At 41.8% G+C, this 21714-nt stretch overlaps 1 protein-coding gene across 2 annotated transcripts in view; it reads left to right on the forward strand.

The window, feature by feature from the left end:
- Window positions 1-1259: 1259 nt before the first annotated feature.
- Window positions 1260-21714, forward strand: part of pi4kaa (phosphatidylinositol 4-kinase, catalytic, alpha a) — a 40426-nt gene continuing 19971 nt past the window's right edge. The window contains exons 1-27 of one of the 2 annotated variants that reach the window (XM_049604421.1): window positions 1260-1496; window positions 6592-6708; window positions 6824-6917; window positions 7591-7679; window positions 8305-8377; window positions 8461-8717; window positions 8807-8873; window positions 8974-9122; window positions 9210-9275; window positions 9364-9460; window positions 9548-9739; window positions 9828-9928; window positions 12165-12294; window positions 12383-12512; window positions 13420-13515; window positions 13805-13988; window positions 14096-14196; window positions 14315-14483; window positions 16576-16626; window positions 16847-16955; window positions 17074-17210; window positions 17300-17433; window positions 18929-19011; window positions 19094-19164; window positions 21130-21254; window positions 21362-21443; window positions 21564-21647. In XM_049604421.1, the coding sequence (XP_049460378.1) occupies window positions 1398-1496; window positions 6592-6708; window positions 6824-6917; window positions 7591-7679; window positions 8305-8377; window positions 8461-8717; window positions 8807-8873; window positions 8974-9122; window positions 9210-9275; window positions 9364-9460; window positions 9548-9739; window positions 9828-9928; window positions 12165-12294; window positions 12383-12512; window positions 13420-13515; window positions 13805-13988; window positions 14096-14196; window positions 14315-14483; window positions 16576-16626; window positions 16847-16955; window positions 17074-17210; window positions 17300-17433; window positions 18929-19011; window positions 19094-19164; window positions 21130-21254; window positions 21362-21443; window positions 21564-21647 (3087 nt within the window). In that variant the 5' untranslated portion in view covers window positions 1260-1397. The remainder of the gene's footprint in view (window positions 1497-6591; window positions 6709-6823; window positions 6918-7590; window positions 7680-8304; window positions 8378-8460; window positions 8718-8806; window positions 8874-8973; window positions 9123-9209; window positions 9276-9363; window positions 9461-9547; window positions 9740-9827; window positions 9929-12164; window positions 12295-12382; window positions 12513-13419; window positions 13516-13804; window positions 13989-14095; window positions 14197-14314; window positions 14484-16575; window positions 16627-16846; window positions 16956-17073; window positions 17211-17299; window positions 17434-18928; window positions 19012-19093; window positions 19165-21129; window positions 21255-21361; window positions 21444-21563; window positions 21648-21714) is intronic. The other variant, XM_049604422.1, reaches the window with a different exon arrangement.

Raw genomic sequence — 21714 nt, forward strand, 5'->3', positions numbered from 1 at the left:
ATTACATGTAATTTGTTTTTCCCCCTTCCTTCTTTTGCAATATTAAAGTGATGAACACATTAATTTATCAATAGTATGACATTGAAATGGGCATAAGAGTGCATAAGAGTGTTTGCTTTTAGTACTGTAAGTATGTTTTCATGCTGATACTTGACTTTTTCCATTTCCATCTCCAGTACATCTCAAAGGCAAATATTGTACTTTTTACTCTATAAAATTTATTTTAAAACTCAAGTTACTTTGTGGATTCATTATATCAATACAAAATATATTAAATAAATAAATTCCGATGTACTATATATAGGTTAAGTTACCTGGCAGTATGTTAAGTAATTAAAATTAGCCCCACCATTACCAGCTGCAACATTAAAGCGATGAACACATTAATTCCCCCTCAGGGGGATTAATAATCAGTCAATCAATTTTATTTATAAAGCCCAATATCACAAATCACAGTTTGCCTCACAGGGCTTTACAGCATACGACATCCCTCTGTCCTTAGGACCCTCGCAGCGGATAAGGAAAAACTCCCCCAAAAAAACCCTTTAACGGGGAAAACAAAATGGTAGAAACCTCAGGAAGAGCAACTGAGGAGGGATCCCTCTTCCAGGACGGACAGACGTGCAATAGATGTCGTACAGAACAGATCAACATGATAAAATAACAGTAATCCGCATGACACAATGAGACAGAAGGGGAGACAGAGAGAGATGCAGGACAGACGATAATGTTAATAGCTTACAACAACATTAATGAAAGTAATGATATTATAATTAGGATTTATGAATAAAGTATATAAAATATTTAATATATATATATATCTATATATATATCTCAATAACATATTATATATGCAACTTAGAAAGGAGTCATTCTGCATGAGTACTTTTACTTTTGGTACCTAAAGTATATTGTAATGCTTATACTTGACTTTTTGCATTTTATGCTACTATATACTTCTACTCCACTACATCTCTGAGGCAAATATTGTACTTTTTACTCCATTACATTTATTTTAAAACTGAAGTTACTGTGCGGATTTACATTTTTTAAACAAAAATTAATCAACAAATACATTTTGATGTATTATTATTACAGGTTAAGCTACCTGGCAGTATGTTGAGTAATTAAGTTTTAAAATGTGCTCCTGTTTCTCTCTCAAACAGTCGCTCGGTATTTCACGATGAGAAGAGAACCAGAGTTACCTCTGTAACCTAAAGCAGAGAACCAGGGTTACCTCTGTAACCTAAAGGACTTAGCATCTTTGCACTGTGACCTTGCTTCGCGTTTTCTCACCACCTCGCGCTTGCCGTAGTTGTCAGTCGGGACTCGTACTCCTCGGGGCGAATGAAAGAAGATGTCTGTGTCGGTGTGGCAGCAGTAGGGCACCTTTAAACATGTCTCTTAATGGAGGGGGAAGCAGAGGATTTTACTTCAACACCGTCTTGTCTCTGGCCCGCTCCCTGGCAGCTCACCGGCAGGCGCCCATAGAAAAGGTAACGTTATCCGTTACTGAGGCTAACGACGGTAACAAGCTAATACCTGTCAAAGAGTCTGTGACATTAAAGGCCCGTCCTTAACTTCGCCTCCTCACCTGTGTGGTCTGTGTTATGTTCCTACAAACACAGCCAACATGTCTGACACTTCACCGACACATGAATCACGGTGTCATTTTGGGATGTAATGGCGACACAGCAGCGTTTGTAACTGACTTCTGAGGGGGCTAGCGGCGGCTAACGTTAGCTGTTTTGAACCTGTAGCTAATCTTCTCCTCGGTTAAAGACCCGATGTGTGAAAGGAAGCGAAGTTTAAATGTTCCAGATGTGTATAGTTTTCCTTTTGGGGTTAATGTTCAGTTATTAATATGAATGCAGCTGTCATTCACACAGGGAGGAACAGGAAACTGTGATGTCCTCTGTCCATTTTCACAGGAACAAGTTGGATAACTCAGATCTGCACACTGTTTTATTCTGTACAATGACCCAGAAATGAACAAGCAACTGTAAGATGTCAAAGAAAAGCAACGATCTGATATCATTTAATTTAAACGTTACATCCATGAGGGAGTGTTCGTTATTTATAAGGGGGGAGGGGTGGTGCAAACAGTGGGAGGCATGTGATTCTTTAAACGCTGGGAAGAGGCTTATTTATTTATTTTGGCTCAGGGGAGGGGAGCATACATGTAAATTGTTGTGTTTGTATTTATTTTACTGCAGATCTTTAAAGACAATATGCAGGGTTGGAAGGCATGGCAACATTACACTATTTAGTAGGGATGCAAGATATTGAAAGTTAACTCATTTGGCAATCATGAGTTATTTTAGCAACCATCAAGTCTCTTCTGTGGAATTAACATGATATTATACATGTATGCTCTTATCGCGACGGCGCACCATGAGGATGGAGACATGAAATACAGTACTTAATACCTTATCATGCGTCCCTACAATTCATTGTAGCCAGAAACTTTAAAAACAGGTCTTCAGATGTTCGAACATACTGCTCCTTTTTGGTCATACACAATAGTAAACTGAATATTTCAGGGTTTGGATTGTTATTTGGAAAGAACAAGACATTTATTGAATTCACTTTTTAGGCCCTAGGATTGTGTTATTTCACGGTTATCTGTTCCAAAACATTTAATGGATTAATTACTAAAATAAATAGTAGATTAACCCATAATGCAGCCCTACTCCAATGTCTGATTATGAAACTGAGGGTAAGTTTAACATCAAGTGTGACTCCACCACATAGTCTCTCAGTCTGGTATCCTGATAATATTCCTCATACAAAAACAGTTATTAAGTTGTTGTGATTTCAAAGAGCTGCTTTTATTTAATTTGTAAATCTTACTCAGAGAAGTGATCAGTGAACAGCGTTCCCACAGTCCTGGAAAAGATATGAAATTAGAATAACTGTTTTCCAGGCCTGGAAATGGTTTTGAATTTACAGAATGTTTTGGAAAAGTTTTGAATGTCCATTGCTTTGTCTAATGTTCAAAATATCTTCATAAAAAAACAAAAACATGTCAAACATTGTATAAAATATGTTTGTTATATCACTAATTTACACCGAGGACAGACTAGCACTGTCTCGTTGCCAAGGTGGCAACGACACTGAGATTCGAGCCGAGATACGTGAATATTCAGTGACAGTGTGGTTAATTGTTAAATGATGCTACTGCTGATGCTACTAACCCTGATGCTACTAAAATGTCCGAAAAAGTGTTCATAAAATGCTTGAAAAATGTTGATAAAATTTCAGAAAATATGTTGATAAAATGTCCAAAAAATGTTTATAAAAAAAGGTCTGAAAATTTGTTATGTCAGAAAAAATGTTAATAAAATTTCCCCCCCAAAAAAGTTAAGTATTTGTCAGAATAAATATTAATAAAATGCTTGAAAAATATCAGGAAAAGGTCTGAAAAAATGTTAATAAAATGTCCCAAAAATATTTTTAAGATGTCCGGAAAAATGTTAATAATATGTCCGAAATAAAACGTTGATAAAAATGTCCGAAAAAATATTGAGAAAATGTCCAAAAAATGTTGATAATATGTCAGAAAAAAAATAATAAAATGTCTAAAAAGTATTATTAAGATGTCTGGAAAAAAATGACATTATTTCCCAAAAAATATTTGATAAAATGTCAGAAAAATATTAGTAAATGTCCGAAATTGTTTTAGTAAAATCTCCACAAAATATTTTTAAGATGTCCGAAAAAACGTTAATAATATGTCTGAAATAAATCATTGATAAAATGTCCGAAAAAATGTTGATAAAATTTTGTTAAGATGTCCAAAAAATAAAGGTTGATAAAATGTGTGGTAAAATGTTTAATGATGCTGCTATTGATGGATAGCTAATGTTAGCTTGAGTGGGGAAAAAAAAACAGAAAAAAAGGAAAATAAAAAGTTATAGCGTATTGATTTGGGGTGGATCAATAAATCTATGAACTAACTGCAGCATTTTCAAGTGACAGAGTCGTGTAGTTAATGTGTGTGGCACAAGCAATCAATAGTAAATGTGAACAGTTGCAACAAGGATGGATCATCAATGAGGCAACATGATCAGCTGCTCTGGGGCCACACACGTCTGTGATTTATTGTGTGTCTCCTGCTTTTTGGTGATGTTATTACTATTGGTCTGAGAATGGACACAGGTTAATCTGGCCTTGACAAGGAGGAAGTGTAAACCTCATAGTGGCGTCATAATTCAAAGTAAAAGAGGAAGATTTATTATTTAGTAGGCACAAGCTATAACAGGTTCTCTAAAGGGCGTAAAAGGGAAGACACCAACTGTAAGTCCCTCCAAAAAATGCAAATTTAACACTCCCTGAAATGGGATTAATCGTGCAAACTTGTTAGATGATGCAATCAAGTGTTTATTAAAATGAATTCAGTGTTAATGTCATTGAAGAACTGCTGTAACTGGAAGAATGCAGTTTGAGCGACGACATAACATATCTGACTCAGGAGGTTAGGATTTGTGGTCGGGATTAAAGTGGGGCCACGAGGCAGCCTCTGAAATACTTCATAAGAGCAGAGCAGACAGAAGTGATCAGAAAACACACCCACTGACATTCACAGTGGGGGATTGTTAGCTGTGACAAATAGGAAGTGTATTCTGTGATGAAAGAGCTGTGGTGGCAATAATACAGGGAGCAGTCAGCCCACTGAGCTGTTGTGTAACTGGACTGTGTCGACTTTGTGTCTGCTCCTTTATGTCTATGTAAGGTCTTTTGAAACGTGCTGGTTATGAAGCTCTGCACATGAACAGTTTAAAGGGATAGTCTGGATTTTAGAAGTGTCTCCTCTATAAATACAAAGGTTTTTGTGGGTCCCTGAATGCAGCACAGGCAGAACTCTTCATGAGTTTGAGTCATGTGGTTGATAATTGAGCAGTCAATCCAATCAGAGCCAATCAGATCAGATTGATAGATGAGAGGAGCGGCTGCTGCATAGGCGAATGAAGGCAAATTTTTAGAACCAGCACCGTGAGCGGTTCAGTTTAAGGCTGCTGTCAGCCCTAGAGTGGTCTCCTGTGGTCTGAATCAGGGACTCATGTTGTTCCAAAGTTGTATAATTGCCTAGAGTTGGTTCCTGTTCTCACAGCAGCATTTACAAGAGGACCAGATCAAATGCCTTGTGTGAGAAAGCTGCTCTTGACTGGTCAGAATTTCCATGTGGGAAAAATCCAGGAAGTAAAGCAAACGTTGAAGAAGAGTACACTTGCAAGATAAATGTGACACTTTCTAATGTCACAATGGAGGAACAACTACGCAGGTTGATTTTAGCGCTGCTCATCGTGGACTATATTGCTGTCATTGTTCATTTTAGTCAAAGCATACAGTTTGAAAACGAGGCAAACGCAGCTCCAACTAGAAAACAATGTTTTGATGCATTGGATGTGCTGAATGTGCATATTAAGGCAGTACAGGAGGAGGTGCACATTAATAATCCTCCAGGACTGTAACATGCTCATGTTTAACCCAAACAATGTGTCATGTGACTGCAGTTGCTTCAGAAGGTCAGGTGACATCAAATAATTCCAGTTAGGAATCGAAAGAGGCTCATTTTAGCAGGCTAAGTCCTCGTGGGTTCATTCTGTCTGGACCACAAGTGACTTGCAAACAACAACTTTATTTTTTAGTGCAGTGAATTTCCAGCACAGAGCTTTTATTTTGAAGTGACTCACGGACAGCTACCTGACAGAGACTAGCACTAGCTCAGTGACATGGCCAAACACAGGTATGACACTGAATGTATTACACTGTGTGGACCTCAGACTAATACCTAAGGACCCCTTGGCTGGACCAGTTGTTTCAGACCTATGATAATTTGCACAGTTTAGTTTCTGCACGTCAAACTCCAGGAGTCTGCTTTATCACTCCAGCCTCATTGTTTGTACACTAACCTCTTTTCAGTGGGCGTCACAGCAGCTTTTGGTACTCAAGAACATATTGTTGTATTTTACTGGCGTTCATTTTGTGTGATAGAAGTGTCTCATTGGTTCAACTCCAACTATTTCATTAAAATGATTTTTCCTGGCTCAGTTAGAGACTCAGATGGTGTCGAAGCACAACAGGTTGAGCTTTGGCAGCTTAAAGCCCAAATCCCTTTTTTTACATTTTATTACAGTTTTGGCACAGACGAACGCAACAGAGTCGAGATGATCTCTAGCTTTTTAAATCCAATGTTAATGCTCCACAAATTTCCCTTTATGGCTCCTCATCCTGCAACAACAGTATCATCAGTTTAAAAGCTCCTCTGCATCTCGTATAATGGAAACGAAAACATGTAGGAACTAGTGATGTCACTCTCTGTGTTTAAATCCCTCTCTTAGCTTAAGTCTGGCCCTTTAGCATTAGGCTAATTAATGCCACAGACTGGTTTGGCTCAATTCCTGCAGCACATTTAGGCCAACAAAATCATTACGGCTAATGGAAGCAGACATGAGCGATGTGTCTGGTTGAGCCCCGTGGGCAGGTAAATTCAGTACTTTTAAAAGACTGTACGATCCAAATAGCTCACACTTCATCTCAACAGAAACAGCATTAGCTCCATGATCTCCGTGTGTCGTCCTCTCACAGGTCCAGAAGCTACAATGCATGTGTCCCGTGGACTTCAGAGGAGTCTTCCAGCTGGATGAGAGGAGGAGAGATGCTGTCATTGCACTGGGGATCTTTCTGGTTGAGTCAAACCTGCAGGTGAACATTGTACATATTTACATCTCTGCTTCATGATCTGTTGGTGTGAATTCACAGGACGTCGACACAGCAGTGGTGACTCCATATAACATGCTGTGGATTACTTGTGTTGCAGCACAAAGACACCATCGTCCCGTACCTTCTGGGGTTGCTTAAAGGGCTTCCTAAAGTTCAGTGGATTGAAGAGAGCTCTGAACGCAAAGGAAGGGGTAACTACACACCTGTGATTTAATAACAATATTAAAATCACCACTTAATATTCACTTATGTTATTCAGTTCCCTTTAAATATAGATGCCTTAAAGGGATAGTGCACCCAACAATGAAAATCCAGCCATTATCTACTCACCCATATGCCGAGGGAGGCTCAGGTGAAGTTTTAGAGTCCTCACATCACTTGCAGAGATCCAAGGGGAGAGGAGGTAGCAACACAACTCCACCTAATGGAGGCTGACGGCGCCCCAGATTCAAACGTCCAAAAACACATCATTGAAACCACAAAATATCTCCATACTGCTACAGGCTACAGTGAGGCTAAAAACAGAGTTCAAATGACATTTTTCCAAACAACTTTTTATGTCGGGGCTTCAGGACACTTGGATCACTACGGACGAGCAGTATGGAGATATTTTGTGGTTTCAGTGATGTGTTTTTGGACGTTTGAATCTGGGGCGCCGTCAGCCTCCATTAGGTGGAGTTGTGTTGCTACCTCCTCTCCCCTTGGATCTCTGCAAGTGATGTGAGGACTCTAAAACTTCACCTGAGCCTCCCTCGGCATATGGGTGAGTAGATAATGGCTGAATTTTCATTTTTGGGTGCACTATCCCTTTAATACAATGTAGGGTGTTGTTTTTTAATATGTGTTAAACTTCCTGTCTTGCAGAGAACCTTCCTGTTGCTGAGAACTTCACCTTTTCTCTTGTGACACTACTGTCAGATGTTGCCCAGCGTGATGAGACTTTACGAGGACAGGTGTGTGTGTGTTTTCAGTTGCTGATGTTGTTTCTCTTCCTCATACTGACCATGATGAGACTCCTTACCGACAGGATCCAGTGTCAGAGATGGGGCACAGTCTCTTTGCAAATTTGTGCAAAAAAGACTTGTGTAACTTAGTCTAATGAGGTCGGTTGCTGCCACAGTTACATTTTTTGTGTGCAGATAGACAGGAAACATGGGAAAAGACAGTCAAATGAAATGCAACAAAGCTCTCTAGCTGGAATAAATATTGGTAGAGGAAGTACTCAAATCTCTTACTCAGGTACTTTAGTCACACAATCATATTTTTAAGAATACTTCACCTGCAGCATGACCATTTGTACATCAGTTACTCACCGTGTGTCACCTTTAATTTGCCAAGAAAACTTGTTTTTTCGTGCACCCCTCCACTGTGAACAAAGAATCCAAAAAAGGAGAGCATTCGTCAACTTAACTTTATCAAAACATCAATTAACAAACTGGGACGTGGTAGTATTGATTTGAGAAACAATTACATTTTTCCACACTCCACAGAGTGTGGAAAAATGTTATTCTGTCCTTTATATTATCCCGTTGATAAGGATGGTTTTGTCGGAGTATGTGATGATGTAATGTTTGTCAGATCCTGGAGGCGCTCATGGACATCATGCAGGTGCTGCACGATATCTGCAAGACTCCCGAGGATCATGATAAAGGTACCAACACCACACACCTCCTGCTTGCTTTGTAAGTTACCTAACTGCTCTGTGTATTAATGTTTTCTCTGCTGTCTGTACAGACTACCTGTGCAGGTACACTGTGCCCACCCTGCTTGGTGTCGCCCGAGCATTTGGTCGTTACAGCAACACAGACGAGCCGTTACTGTCCAAGCTGTTCCCTCGGCCGGTCACTCCCGTGCCGCCTACAGCTGAGGAAACCGATGCGGCACACCGACGGTCCTTCAATGACTTCCGCTCCATCCTGCCAAGCTCTTTGCTCACTGTGTGTCAGGGAGACACTCTGAGACGTAAAGGCTCCTCTGTGTCCAGTCAGCAGGTAGAGATCATCTGGGAAAAGTTAAAAAGAAAAGCTGACAGACCCAACCTGTAAAGAGCGGTATATTTTTTATGTTTCTGTGTTTCCAGGCCAGTCCTGAGAGAGCCTGTCTGACCCCCATCTCACCTGCTGACCCCTCTGCACACTACTTTGAAGGTAAGCACCTGAGCAGGAGCAGCTGAGCCTGTTGGCCTGTCAGGAGACATCTGTGACTCGCTGAGGAACCTGCTTCACACACTTCTGCTTTCCCCTCCAGGCTCATACCTCCCTGACGGCAGCGCAGTGGACCCTGACTACTACTTCTCCACCATCAGCTCTAGCTTCTCTGTCTCCCCTCTTTTCACTGGAAGCAGCACCGGAGAGTTTCACGTCCCTCTGGATATGCTCCGACAGCTCCTTCACATGGTGAGCAGCCACAGCGGCAGACTACATAAATCAGATCAGACACAATGAGACCACATTCAGATTCATTCACTTACTTCTCTCAAACAGGTCGAACAATTTGTCTCTGAGACATTTTTAAAATCACTGGATGAGTCCCTGGCAGAACTTCTAGAGGTATGACTCCTTAATCACGACAGATGTTTGTCTACTCTGTATTTGACACCACAGGTTCACTGATACATGTCTTCTATTATCTTTGCAGTTGAACCCTGGTCTTCATCTCTACTATAAAACCTTCAGTGATCCTCTGTATGTAGCCATATTTAAGATGCTGAGAGACACCCTGTACAATTTGAAAGGTAAAGAATCACCTCTGTCTTCATATTATTCAGTTTTCTTCCAAAACATGACTGTGGCATTAACGATGTTTTATCTGTGTTCTCCAGACCTTCAGACAGACTACGTGAAGGAGGTTCATGACTTTGTGCTGGAGCAGTTCAGCAGCAGCCAGTCAGAGCTGCAGAGGATCCTGCATGATGTGGAGTACCTCCAGAGTGAACTGAGCCCGCTCAAACTGCGCTGCCAGGCCAACGCTGCCTGTGTGGACCTCATGGTGTGGGCTGTGACTGAGGAGCAAGGTGAGGAAACATCGCCTCATACAGACAGGAAGTCACCTGTTTCAGATGTCACCTCTATTAAAGCTTTCTTTTTTTAATGTCTCACCAGGAGCTGAGAACCTTTGCACCAAACTATCAGAGAAGCTGCAGTCCAAGACGTCTAGTAAAGTCATCATCGCTCACATGCCGCTCCTCATCTGCTGCTTACAGGTAACTGCTTGGGTATGAAAACAAAAATGAAAAAATAAGATTGAATAATCTTTGCCAGGAACATGTCATGATCACACCTCCTATTTCCATTAGAGCTTCAACAGTTAATCCTCTTCTTCTCACCTGCAAGACCGTTCCCCCCTAAAAGTGGCAGAGGTGCAAGCTAGCTTGTAGCTGCATACTGAAGCAAGACGACAGAACTCACTGAAATTCCCAAAGATCTCTACGTGTTTGGACAGCTTACTAGTCATCTAAAGTTTGGTGGAAATGTTATCGCAGGCCCAGTTTTTGTTCTGGTCGTCCTTATAAGTTGCTGGTGCTGTAACTATTCAGACACCAACAATGAGTGCGTTTGCATGGACAGTTTAAGTCCCTTTTCATCCATCTGGAATGAAAGTTCATTCCTATTAAAAGCATTCTCGGAACCCATCGGCTGTATTCGGCATCTGACTTCCAGCAGACGGTGATACAACCTCTGGGGGCAGACCTCCGATTTTTTTTTGGCATTCCGGTTTGATTTGGGCGGAGGAGGCGAATTTCCGTTTCCGACTTCCATTTATATGTAAGTAAATATGCTGAACCATTGCGATGGATTCAGAGTTTTCAGTGACGCCAATTATGTTCCGCCTCATTAGTTCACCGCACAGACCTTTTAACCTGCAACTGCAGCCGGCTCAAACGTGATTGATCAATATCACGCAGACTACAAACAGCCTATAACTAGAAACCAGGGCTCTTCCGCTTTTCTTCCGGAGGCAAGATCTCCGGGGTTTGCCATTCACTGAATGTAGAGTCTGTATGTAGAGACTATATTAAAAGTGATCTTGTAAACACCTGATTTGGAATGAAAATTCAATCCGATGTAAGGGGCTGGAATATTCCATTTCTAATTCCGAATGAAAGAATTTCTCTCACTTGTATACACTCATTCCTCTTTAAGTTCATTCCGGTCTTTCTGCACATGCTCGTTTCCTTGCCCTTCTGGTGCCATGACGTATATAGTGTGCATAGCAACGGGCTCAGATAGAGCAGTCAGACTTGTTGCACTCACCAGTTTCCATTCTCCACAGCACGGTCTTCTACCTCCCTTCTTCGACCTTCTGCCTCCCTTCTCCTCCTCAACAGACGAAGCATTAGCAGAACAAGGTTGTTGTCGTACTGCTGCTTCAAGAATATAAGCAAAACAAGCCCGAAAAGGCACTAAGAACGGCGTTGTCAAGCATCTTGTTATCTGGAGCGAGGACTACAGTGTTTTCTTCCGGTAAACGTAAACGTGTAACATCCGCCCCGCCCCCTATCCAATCAGAAACCTTCCCTGACCCAAACCTTGCGCAGACCTGAATAAAGGCGATTAAACTGATCTCCGTGTAAACCCTCATTCAGAATGAATGTTTCCCATGTAAACTACCTGGAAAGACTTTAATTCCAAAATGATTTCATTCAGATTTATTTCATTCTGAACGAGAAGCCATCATGTAACCGCACCCATTAACAGCTCCTCCATCTTGTCGTCTTAATGCTTCCATGCTGCCGCTATTTGATCAGCTAAACCCAGATGGCAACAGCTAGAAGTTCAACTTGGTGAACTCAGCATGGCAAATCAAAATCTGTGCACGTGGGTGGCAACCGCTTCATACCCCAACCGCCTTGTTTGAAACAGCTTCCCCTCTGCTGCATTGCCCTCACTGAAATGACTGGAGGCAACGAGTTGCCACATGGCGGTGTGAAAACAGATTAAACTAGTGTCTGTACTCCTCTGTGACAGTAAACTGAATATCTGAGAGTTTTGGACAAACCAAGACATTTGAGGATGTCGTCTTGGGCTTTGGGAAACACTGATGAAATTTTTCTTTTTGCTATTTTATAGACCAAACAATTAATCAGTTAATCAAGAAAATAATCAACATTAATTGACTTTAAAACATGTTACATAAACAGTTTGGATAGGGATCCCTGATAGTAGCTAAATAAGCTAATACTGGAACATTTACAGCAGCTGATTTGCTGATTTGGGGAACAAATGATGTAATATTGCAGTTTTTTGTGGGGAGTTGACGCATGCATTGCTTTTGTCATTGAAGAAGCTGATGTTCCCTCTGTATCCAGAGGGTAATGTCAGTAAATTCAAGTCAAACACAGTGTATCCCGTGTGAATGCTCTGCATGAAACACAGATGGTTGTTGTAAATAGTTATAAATTTGTACACACAAATCCACACGTGTGTCTGTGTCCTCAGGGTCTGGGTCGTCTGTGCGAGCGCTTCCCTGTGGTGGCGCACTCTGTCACCATGTCGCTGAGAGACTTCTTGGTGGTTCCCTCTCCTGTCCTGGTGAAGCTGTACAAGTACCACAGCCAGTACACTCCAGGTAGCAACAGAACACTCAGCTGACAGTGTTATCTCCAGCTCAATGCTTTCTCACCAAATCTTAACTTTTTGTTTGTTTGTTTTTTCAGCAGGTGGTGAGATAAAGATCCATGTGACCAACGAGCACTCCCAGTCAACCCTCAGTACCCATTCGAGCAAGAAGAGCCAGCCGTCCATGTACGAGCAGCTGCGGGACATCTCCATCGACAACATCTGCAGGTGAGTTCACACACAAACACACACGTACAGTACATACACACACACTGGTATCAACGCAGCCTTTACTCTCAGTGGCCCTCATTTAGGAAACGAACATATGGCAGGAAAACTGGGCGCACAGTTATTTCCATGCTAAGGTGGGCATTTATAAACGTGGATATTGACGGAGGCAACAACCGAATCTCACATCAGGTCTCAGCTCATGTACGCAAGTTTGAGTCAGCGTGGACTTGGTGGTGCAGCAGTAAATCTGGCTGAGTTGAGGAATTGTTATTTGACATCTAAGTATTTGCAGCCACATTTAAATCACTTTAAAAATGTATAGTCACCACATGAACGCGCTCTCTGTCACAGCTGACAGTTTCCTGGCTCTGAAGGACTGACTCCAGGCTGACCGAGGCTGAACACCGCTCGTGTCCGCCTCTATCTACAACTTTCCTTTTTTTAAACACTGACAAACCAAAGCACGTTTATATCATTTATCATTAAAACATCATTAAAAAGAGTGCGCAGCAGTGATTTCTTTTCCATGCTGCGTTTTTCCAACGTCCTCTGATGCCACTCTTCAGGCCAAACAGAACCAGTTGGTTAAATTGGACCTGGGATGTCGACGTTTCCATTTCTGGCTTAGAGAAGTTTCTCTTCTTGGCCGAATTACACCTCTCAATGTTGTAAACTCACACAGTGAGGCCTCTAAATCAAGATTATCTTGGGGTGGGACATGTAAATGATGACTGTTTTTAGCCGCCACATTTATCACCACCTGATTCTACGCTGTGGCTGGCGAGGTAAGACCATTTTGTGAGCCTCACGCCAACCCTATCGTCGGATGATTTCCACTCTTGGATCTGCGCTGGTTTGTAAGATTGATTGATAAATGAGGTTCAATCTCTCCTTCTGTCCTCAGGTGCCTGAAAGCTGGGCTGACCATGGATAATGTCATCGTAGAAGCTTTTCTCGCCAGTCTGTCGAACCGTCTCTACATCTACCAGGAAAACGATAAGTACGTCCTAAGCGTCATATTATACTGAGTTTGAAGAGAATGTCAAGTTATTTGAGAGTTATCTGATCAGGATCCAACTGGTAGGAGGCCCCGGGACAGACCCAGAACACACTGGAGGGATTTTATATCTCATCTGGCCTGGGAACGCCTCGGGAGCTGGAAAGTGTTTCTGGGAAGAGGAACATCTGGGGCGCTTTGCTCAGCCTGCTGCCCCCGCGACCCGGCCCTGGCTAAGCGGATGAAAATGTATGGATGGATATTTGATTGTGTATTTACCTGTCTTCCACAGGGATGCTCACTTGATCCCAGACCACACCATCAGAGCTCTGGGTCACATCGCTGTGGCCTTGCGGGACACCCCCAGAGTGATGGAGCCCATTCTCCAGATCCTGCAGCAGAAGTTCTGTCAGCCTCCGTCCCAGCTCGACGTCCTCATCATAGACCAGCTTGGCTGCATGGTCATCACAGGCAATGTAAGGTTTTATATCTCTGTCGTTTATTTAAAAGCTGTATCAGATTCAGCTGATGTGAATACTTGTTTTTAACATATCTAACGCTGTAAATTTGTCTTTCATCTCAGCAATACATCTACCAGGAAGTGTGGAATTTGTTCCAGCAGATCAGTGTGAAGGCCAGCTCCATGGTCTACTCCACCAAAGACTACAAGGACCACGGATACAGGTGACACGGTTACAGATCTTTGCAGCTGCTGAGCACATGAGAAAGAGGGAGAATGTGCTGCTCCCCGTGTGTGTGTCATGGCAGTGTAGTAAATGGATGTCCCCTCTCCTGCGTGCAGACACTGTTCCTTGGCGGTGATAAATGCTCTGGGGAACATCGCCGCGAACCTCCAGGCGGAGCAGATGGTGGACGAGCTGCTGGTCAACCTGCTGGAGCTTTTCGTCCAGCTGGGTTTGGAGGGGAAGAGAGCCAGCGAGAGGGCCTCAGACAAAGGCCCAGCTCTGAAGGTACGACACACACACACACACACATTTACAAACACAGTAGAGAGGAGGCTGCAGCGTTGGCGCAGGTGGGGAGTTGCTCTAAAAATGTATGCCAGCGAAAACATGATCTTGTCTCAAGCTTTGCTGCAGCGTAGTGTCGTCATTGAAAGCATGCAGGTGTACACTCCAGCTAGGATGTCTTCTGTTACAGTATATAGGATATTATAGTACTTCTCAAAGTGCAAGGATGAAGGAGCTGTGTCAGCCACGAACAGCAAGGTCCCCAGTTTGCCTCCAGGTGGAGACCATTGTTGCAGGTCTCCCTCTGTCATCTCTCTGCTGTCTGCCATATGATGTGACATTTTCCCTACTGCCTCATAGGAGTGTTTCATGCCCTTTTTTTCTGACCTTATTTTGATATTGACATCAAACATGTGGACAGGACATTTGGAGAGAGGAGTCCTCTCTGTTAGCTGGTCCTGAGGCTCACCTCTAACAGCACAAGGCCTCAGGACAACTGTCCCACAGTCCAGCCCAACTTGATCATAGCTAAAGAAAAAGAAAACTGCATCAACTATTGGACATCTACCACAAAAACCCAAAATGAACTTCAATGCTATTTGGCTCTAAACAGACAGTACGCGATGGCACACTATCTGACTGCTGTGGCAGATCAGAAACTGAGAAACATACTGACAGAACTGTACAGACTCAGTGATCACAGCCTGATTAAAGAGACTGGCAGACACAGACAGACCTGGGTGCTTAGAGAAGACAGGCTGTGTCAGCTCTGTCCTCAGAGACAGGTTGAGAGAGAGAGCAACATTTCCTGCTCCAGTGCAGCACATATGAAGACATCACAACAAAGTTCTTTACAAAAATTAAATGTAAACTCCGAGATTTTGATTCATTCTCTGACCAGACTGAGGGACTGAGAGCTCAACTTTTGGAAGACAGCAGCACTCACAGCATGTCATGTCAATGACCAACCAATCACAGCTAACAGATATCTTTCCCTTCTTCTGTAAATATTCAGTCTGATAAATATGAAGAAGTTGATCATGTTAGTGCAGGGAGAGCTTTGCATCTGTCCCACAGACAACAGGCCTACACACTTATAAACAGCTCCTGGAAGAAGATCAGCTCTGCACTCAGGACTTCAGATAAACAGGCTATATGATGCTTGTTATGGTTGCTTAGCAACCTCAGACACAACCTACTGCTGCGCTCTTGACAGCTCTCAGAGAAAAGGCACAAGAGTAGCACCCAGAGCCCGACCTCGTGTTTCCCAGGCGGTTAAAGACGCGGCACGTGTGCGGCCCCTAAGATGCAACATCTGCCTGGAGAAAATGGTGTCAGCACCACAGATGCAGCAAAGCGTGTCAGTGATGTCACACCCTGAGAGACAACCAACACAACATATAGTTCATCTCATCACAGATTTCACTCTGCCTTTTTATTTACTCCTTCACTTCATACGTTTATTTTTTTTTTAATTGAATCTTTATTTAATCTTTATTTAATCAGGAATGATCATTGAGATCAAGATCTCTTTTTCAAGAGAGACCTGAGAACAAAGCAACATCCATAACAACAAAAACACACAGATACAACAAGGAATTAATAAAAACAGTTACATGAATCATGAAAAACTTCGGATAGAGAAGCTTTAAAAACTCCAAGAGGAACAAGAGATTCAAGTTTGAGGGTTGATTGTAACTCGTTCCATTTAAAAGGTGCATAGTACCTGAAACCAGATCTACCAACATTTGTGCGCATGCAGGGGATAGCTAAGGTTAGGTAGTTACTGGATCGTGTACTGTAGTTACTGGATTTGAAAGAGAATCTCTCTCAGAGAATCATGAGTCCAGCTGTGTTTGTCTTTTATTCTAGTCGCAGTAAATTGTAAAAATGGGAACAATAGCTCATACTCTAGGACGGTCTCTCCCTGAAGGCACAGTTTGTGCTGCACTTGGTTGTGTAAGTGATGGAAGTAGCAGAAAAGGGAGCTTGAGAAAGAGGCTCAAACTCCACCTGTCCAATCACTGTATGATTGTTGGACTGTTAGATTTGGAAGGTTACAGAGATCTTCTCTCCTCCTTTGTGTCTCCAGGCATCGAGCAGTGCTGGAAACCTCGGTGTCCTGATTCCAGTTATCGCAGTGGTAAGTGTTGTTTATACTTTCAACATGGTTGGTGTGGGACAGTAGAAACCTAACACGCATATAAGTTGGGATATACAAAGGTCAATATGCTTCTTAAGCACCTGAAACTCCATGATGATACCCTACAAGTAAATAATTTGTAATGCTCTTTGGGGTTATATCGACTGTATACCTCGATAACCACAGAGATCCTTTCTCTCTCTGCTTCTCCTGCTGTTAGCTGACTAAACGGTTGCCACCAATTAAGGAAGCAAAGCCACGTCTGCAGAAGCTCTTCAGGGACTTCTGGCTCTACTCTGTCGTCATGGGATTTGCTGTGGAAGGCTCAGGTACACTTTGTTCACAATACGCACAACATTGAATGAGGTCATGTGTTTGCATTCAATTTGAAAATGATCTAATGTATCAGCCTTCAGCATCGTGATCTGTTTCTGTTGACATCCTCAGGTCTGTGGCCAGAGGAGTGGTATGAGGGAGTTTGTGAGATAGCGACCAAATCGCCGCTGCTCACATTTCCCAGTGGGGAGCCTTTACGCTCAGAGCTGCAGTACAACTCTGCACTGAAGAATGACACTGTCACTCCGGTATGAGAGCACTCACAAACATGCACACACATGCTCAAACACGCTCACATGAAATTGGCCCTTGTTCACGGTTTGTTGTTGTGTTTCAGGCGGAGCTGAATGATCTGCGTAGCACCATCATCAACCTGCTGGATCCTCCTCCTGAGGTGGCTGCTCTCATCAACAAGCTGGACTTTGCCATGTCCACATATTTGCTGTCTGTGTACAGATTGGAGTACATGAGGTATGCTGACTTGTCAACATCGTACATATTAACCTGTGTGCTTAACTATGCTTCATGATTATAATTCTATACATCATTATACCTACGTGCTGGTGATAGAATTAAGTTTTCTGGTTGTCAATCCCATCGTTGTGAACGCGATATCTCAAGAATACCCTCAAGAAATTTCTTAAAATTTGGCACAAACAGTCATTTGGACTCAACAATGAAATCATTGTTTTTTTAGTGGTCATAGGTCAAAGGTAAAAGTCACTGTGACCTTGCATCTGTCTCATTCTTGTTAATACGATATCTCAAGAACACCTTGAGGGAATTTCTTCAGATTTGGCACAAACATTCACTTAGACTCAACACCCAACCCCAGAGTTAAGGGTCAAAGGTCAAGGTTTATGTGACCTTGCATCCATCTCATTCATGTGAACGCCTTGTCTCAAGAACAGCTGGAGAGAATTTGCTGCAAACGGTCACTTGGACTCAATGATGAACTGACAAGATTTTGGTGGTCAAAGGTCACTGTGACCCTGTCTGTCTCGTTCCTGTGAATGCAGTTTCTCCAGACCATCTTCAGAGAATTTCTTCAGATTTGGCACAAACATTCACTTGGACTCAACAATGAACTGATTGGATTTCGGTGGTAAAAGTTTAAGGTCAAGGAAGTTCAAGGAACACCTTCAAGGATTTTTTCTCAAATTTGGCACAAACGGCCACTTGGACTCATCAATGAACTCATTAGATGGATCAAAGATCAAAGTCACTGTGACCTTGCGTCCATCTCATTCTCATGAACATGGTATCTAAAAAGGTCTTGAGAGAGTTTCTTAAAATTTGGCTCAAACGTCCACTTGGATTCAACAATGAACTGATTAGATGGTAAAAGATCATGGTCACTGAGACCTTGCGTCCGTCTCATTTTCATGAACACAGTATCTTAAAAAGGGTTTGAGGGAGATTCTTAAAATTTTGCACAAATATCCACTTTGAATCAAGGAATAGTTGATTAGAATTTGGTGGTTGAAGGTCAGAGGTCGCTATGACCTTGCAACTGTCTCATTCTTGTGAACACAATATCTCAAGAAGGCCTCGAAGGATTTTTTTTCAAATTTAGCACAAATATCCAATGGACTCAAAAATGAACTGATTAGAATTTGGTGGTCAATGGTAAAGGTCACTGTGACCTTGCATCTGTCTCTTTCTCATGAACGCGACATCTTAAGAACATCTCAAGGGAATTTATTTAAATTTGACACAAACGTCCACTTGGACTGAAAAATAAACTGATAAGAATTAGAATTACAAGGTCAAAGGTGAAGGTTAGTATGACAAAATCTTTTTAGCTGTAACTCAAGAATTCATGTGGTAATTATGACATGATCATAATTAATGATCCATGTTTTCACAGACATGGATGTAAACTGTCAGAGAAACTTAACTGGTGTGCAGAGACGCACAACCAAGGGGTGGTAATTCTAATTTTTATTCAATATTTATCTGTCAGGATGCTGCGTGCTCTGGACTCGGACCGTTTTCAGGTCATGTTTCGATACTTTGAAGACAGAGCGATACAGAAGGATAAATCCGGTAAGCAGAAGAACAAAATGATGACAGACTTGTGCAATTATTTGTTTATTAAATGCATTAATATTTCATATATTCTTTGCAGGAATGATGCAGTGTGTGATCGCTGTTAGCGACAAGGTTTTTGAAGTCTTCCTGCACATGATGGCTGAAAAAGTAAGGCAGATGTTTTCACTGAAGAAGAACACATATCCTGTTGAGAGTGTGTGTTTTAATTCTGACCCTCTGGGGGGATATCTACTGAGGACCTTAGGCTCAGATTTAAGGCACCAAACAGTCAAAGTGTATCTGTCCTCGTTCACTAAATGATTGCACCAAGGGTTTGTGCCAGTATCGTAAAAGAAAAATTGAAAATTGTGGTTCATGCAATAAATATATCGAGGTGTTCGTGTGTAGAGGTACAAAATATACCAGGGGAGGAATGAAAATTAATACAAGTAGCTTCTGCACCTGATTTATCACTGCATCAGAGGAAACTGTGTCTAAGATTTAAAGCACCACTTCTCTTTCACCACTGAGAGAGAAGTAGTGCTTAAGTCTTAAAGGGATAGTCTTTATTTAGAATATTTCTATCACTGCTTTACCCTGCAGCAGACAGCTTTACTGAAGCCGTTATCTGTGCTCTCTTTAAAGCCACCAGACTCCTTTGACAAAAACAGTAATTTTGCCTTAAACATGCTTTTTAAAGTTCCTTTACAGCAGCTCTCCACTTTGCCCAGCCTTCCTCTGGGATAAATATACTGTACTCTTGCAGTTAAAAAAGCCTTGCCTCCTCAGTTATATTCAACAACAGAGAACACTTAATTTACACTTCATCATTCACATCATTTTCCAGGACTTTTTGCTGATGAGGTGGACCGCTAAATTGAAAAACTGTAATTTTGTGCCTCTGACAGTTATTTGCAGTAATGAAACAATTAATCTCTTAATTGAGTATTTGATTGAAAGAAATCAACAATTGTAGTGGTAATTTTGGTCATTCAAAGGGAAACTTGTCAGATTTTCAACCAGCTCTGTGTCATTGATGAAGTGTTATGATGCAAAATGAGTCAACTGGTGGACATTTGCCGGCAGATGGGGGGGAATGGCACAGGGGAAGCCAAACACTGTTAATCTACACATACTGCAATGACACAGAGCTGGTTGAAAATCAGCAGAGTTTCCCTTTGATGTATTTTGTTTGGGGGTTTTTTAGCGAAAATATACTAAACAGTAGAAAACACTTTCTTTTACACTTCATCGCTTTCCAGGAGTTTTTGTTGATGAGATGAACTGCAAAATTGAAAAACTCCAATTCAGTGCCTCTGACAGTTATGAAGTTGAATCGGTGAATCTAATAATTGATTGGTTGATCGAAAGAAAAGGTCATTTAAAGGGAAACTTTAAAGGTTTTCAACCAGCTCTGTGTCATTGCAGTGAGGACAGTGACATGTTTTGTATAACTGATGATACCTTATGATGCAAAATGTGTCACCTGAGGGACTTTGGCCAGCAGATTGGCGAGAACAACACAGAAAAAGCCACACAGCATTAATCTGCTCACACTCCAATCACACAGAACTGGTTGAAAATCAGTGAAGTTTCCCTTTATCAATTTTTTTCCAGCAAATTTATACCAAACATTTCAGTTCGTAGCTTCTCAGATGTGAAGATTTGCTGCTTTTCTCTATTTATTATCATGAAAACCAAACTTTACCAAACACTGGACTGTTGGCCCAAAACAAAACATGACATTTGATGATGTTACCTTGAGCTTTAGAACATAAAAGATGGGCATTTTGCACCTCTTTCTGGCATTTCAAAGACCAAGCTATTGATTTTTGAGTTAATAATCTGCGGTCAGTTGTGAATAGGGCAAATACGTTCGTTGTCCCTAGGTAATTTCCTCAGATGTCGTGTTTGTCCACATCCCAAAAATATTAAGTCATAGAGGGGGAAAAGAAAACAGAAAATATTCACGTTTAAGAAGCTGAAATCAGAGAATTTTGACTTTTTTAATCGATTACTCACACAGGGTAATTGATTAATTAGTTGGGGATTCATTTAATAGTTGGCAACTCATTGATTATTTGTTACAGCTGTAGTTGTGCACCTAATCCTAACAAAATGTTATATTTCCAGCCAAAAACCAAAGCCCATGAGGAGGAGCTGGAACGTCACGCTCAGTTCCTCTTGGTCAACTTCAACCACATCCACAAGAGGATCCGCAGAGTGGCGGACAAATATTTGTCTGGCCTGGCTGAAACGTGAGAGTGCAAAGATACACATGCTCTTCTACTAAGAACACTTCAGCGACTCTGTTATAAACTGTTTAAAATGCAGCAGGGTCAACAGTATTTGTCTCTCTCCTCAGTTTCCCCCACTTGTTGTGGAGTGGCCATGTGCTGAGGACCATGTTGGACATCCTGCAGACGCTGTCCCTCTCACTCAGTGCAGTAAGTCACGGAAAAAAAATGGACTATTCGTCAGTGTAGCGTCTGTCTTTCAGTCTGTCTTTATACTTAAGGGATGTGTATACCGCAGTGTTAATGGTGATATTTATGCTGCGATTGCAGGACATTCATAAAGACCAACCTTATTATGACATCCCGGACACACCACACAGAATCACTGTCCCAGATACATATGAAGCCAGAGAGGTAATGTGTCTAATTCATCGTTAGCGTTCATCACTGTGTACTGTCTTTACAGTTTGTCTTGATCTAT

The sequence above is a fragment of the Epinephelus fuscoguttatus genome, linkage group LG18 (assembly GCF_011397635.1).
Source record: "Epinephelus fuscoguttatus linkage group LG18, E.fuscoguttatus.final_Chr_v1".
NCBI lineage: Eukaryota > Metazoa > Chordata > Actinopteri > Perciformes > Serranidae > Epinephelus > Epinephelus fuscoguttatus.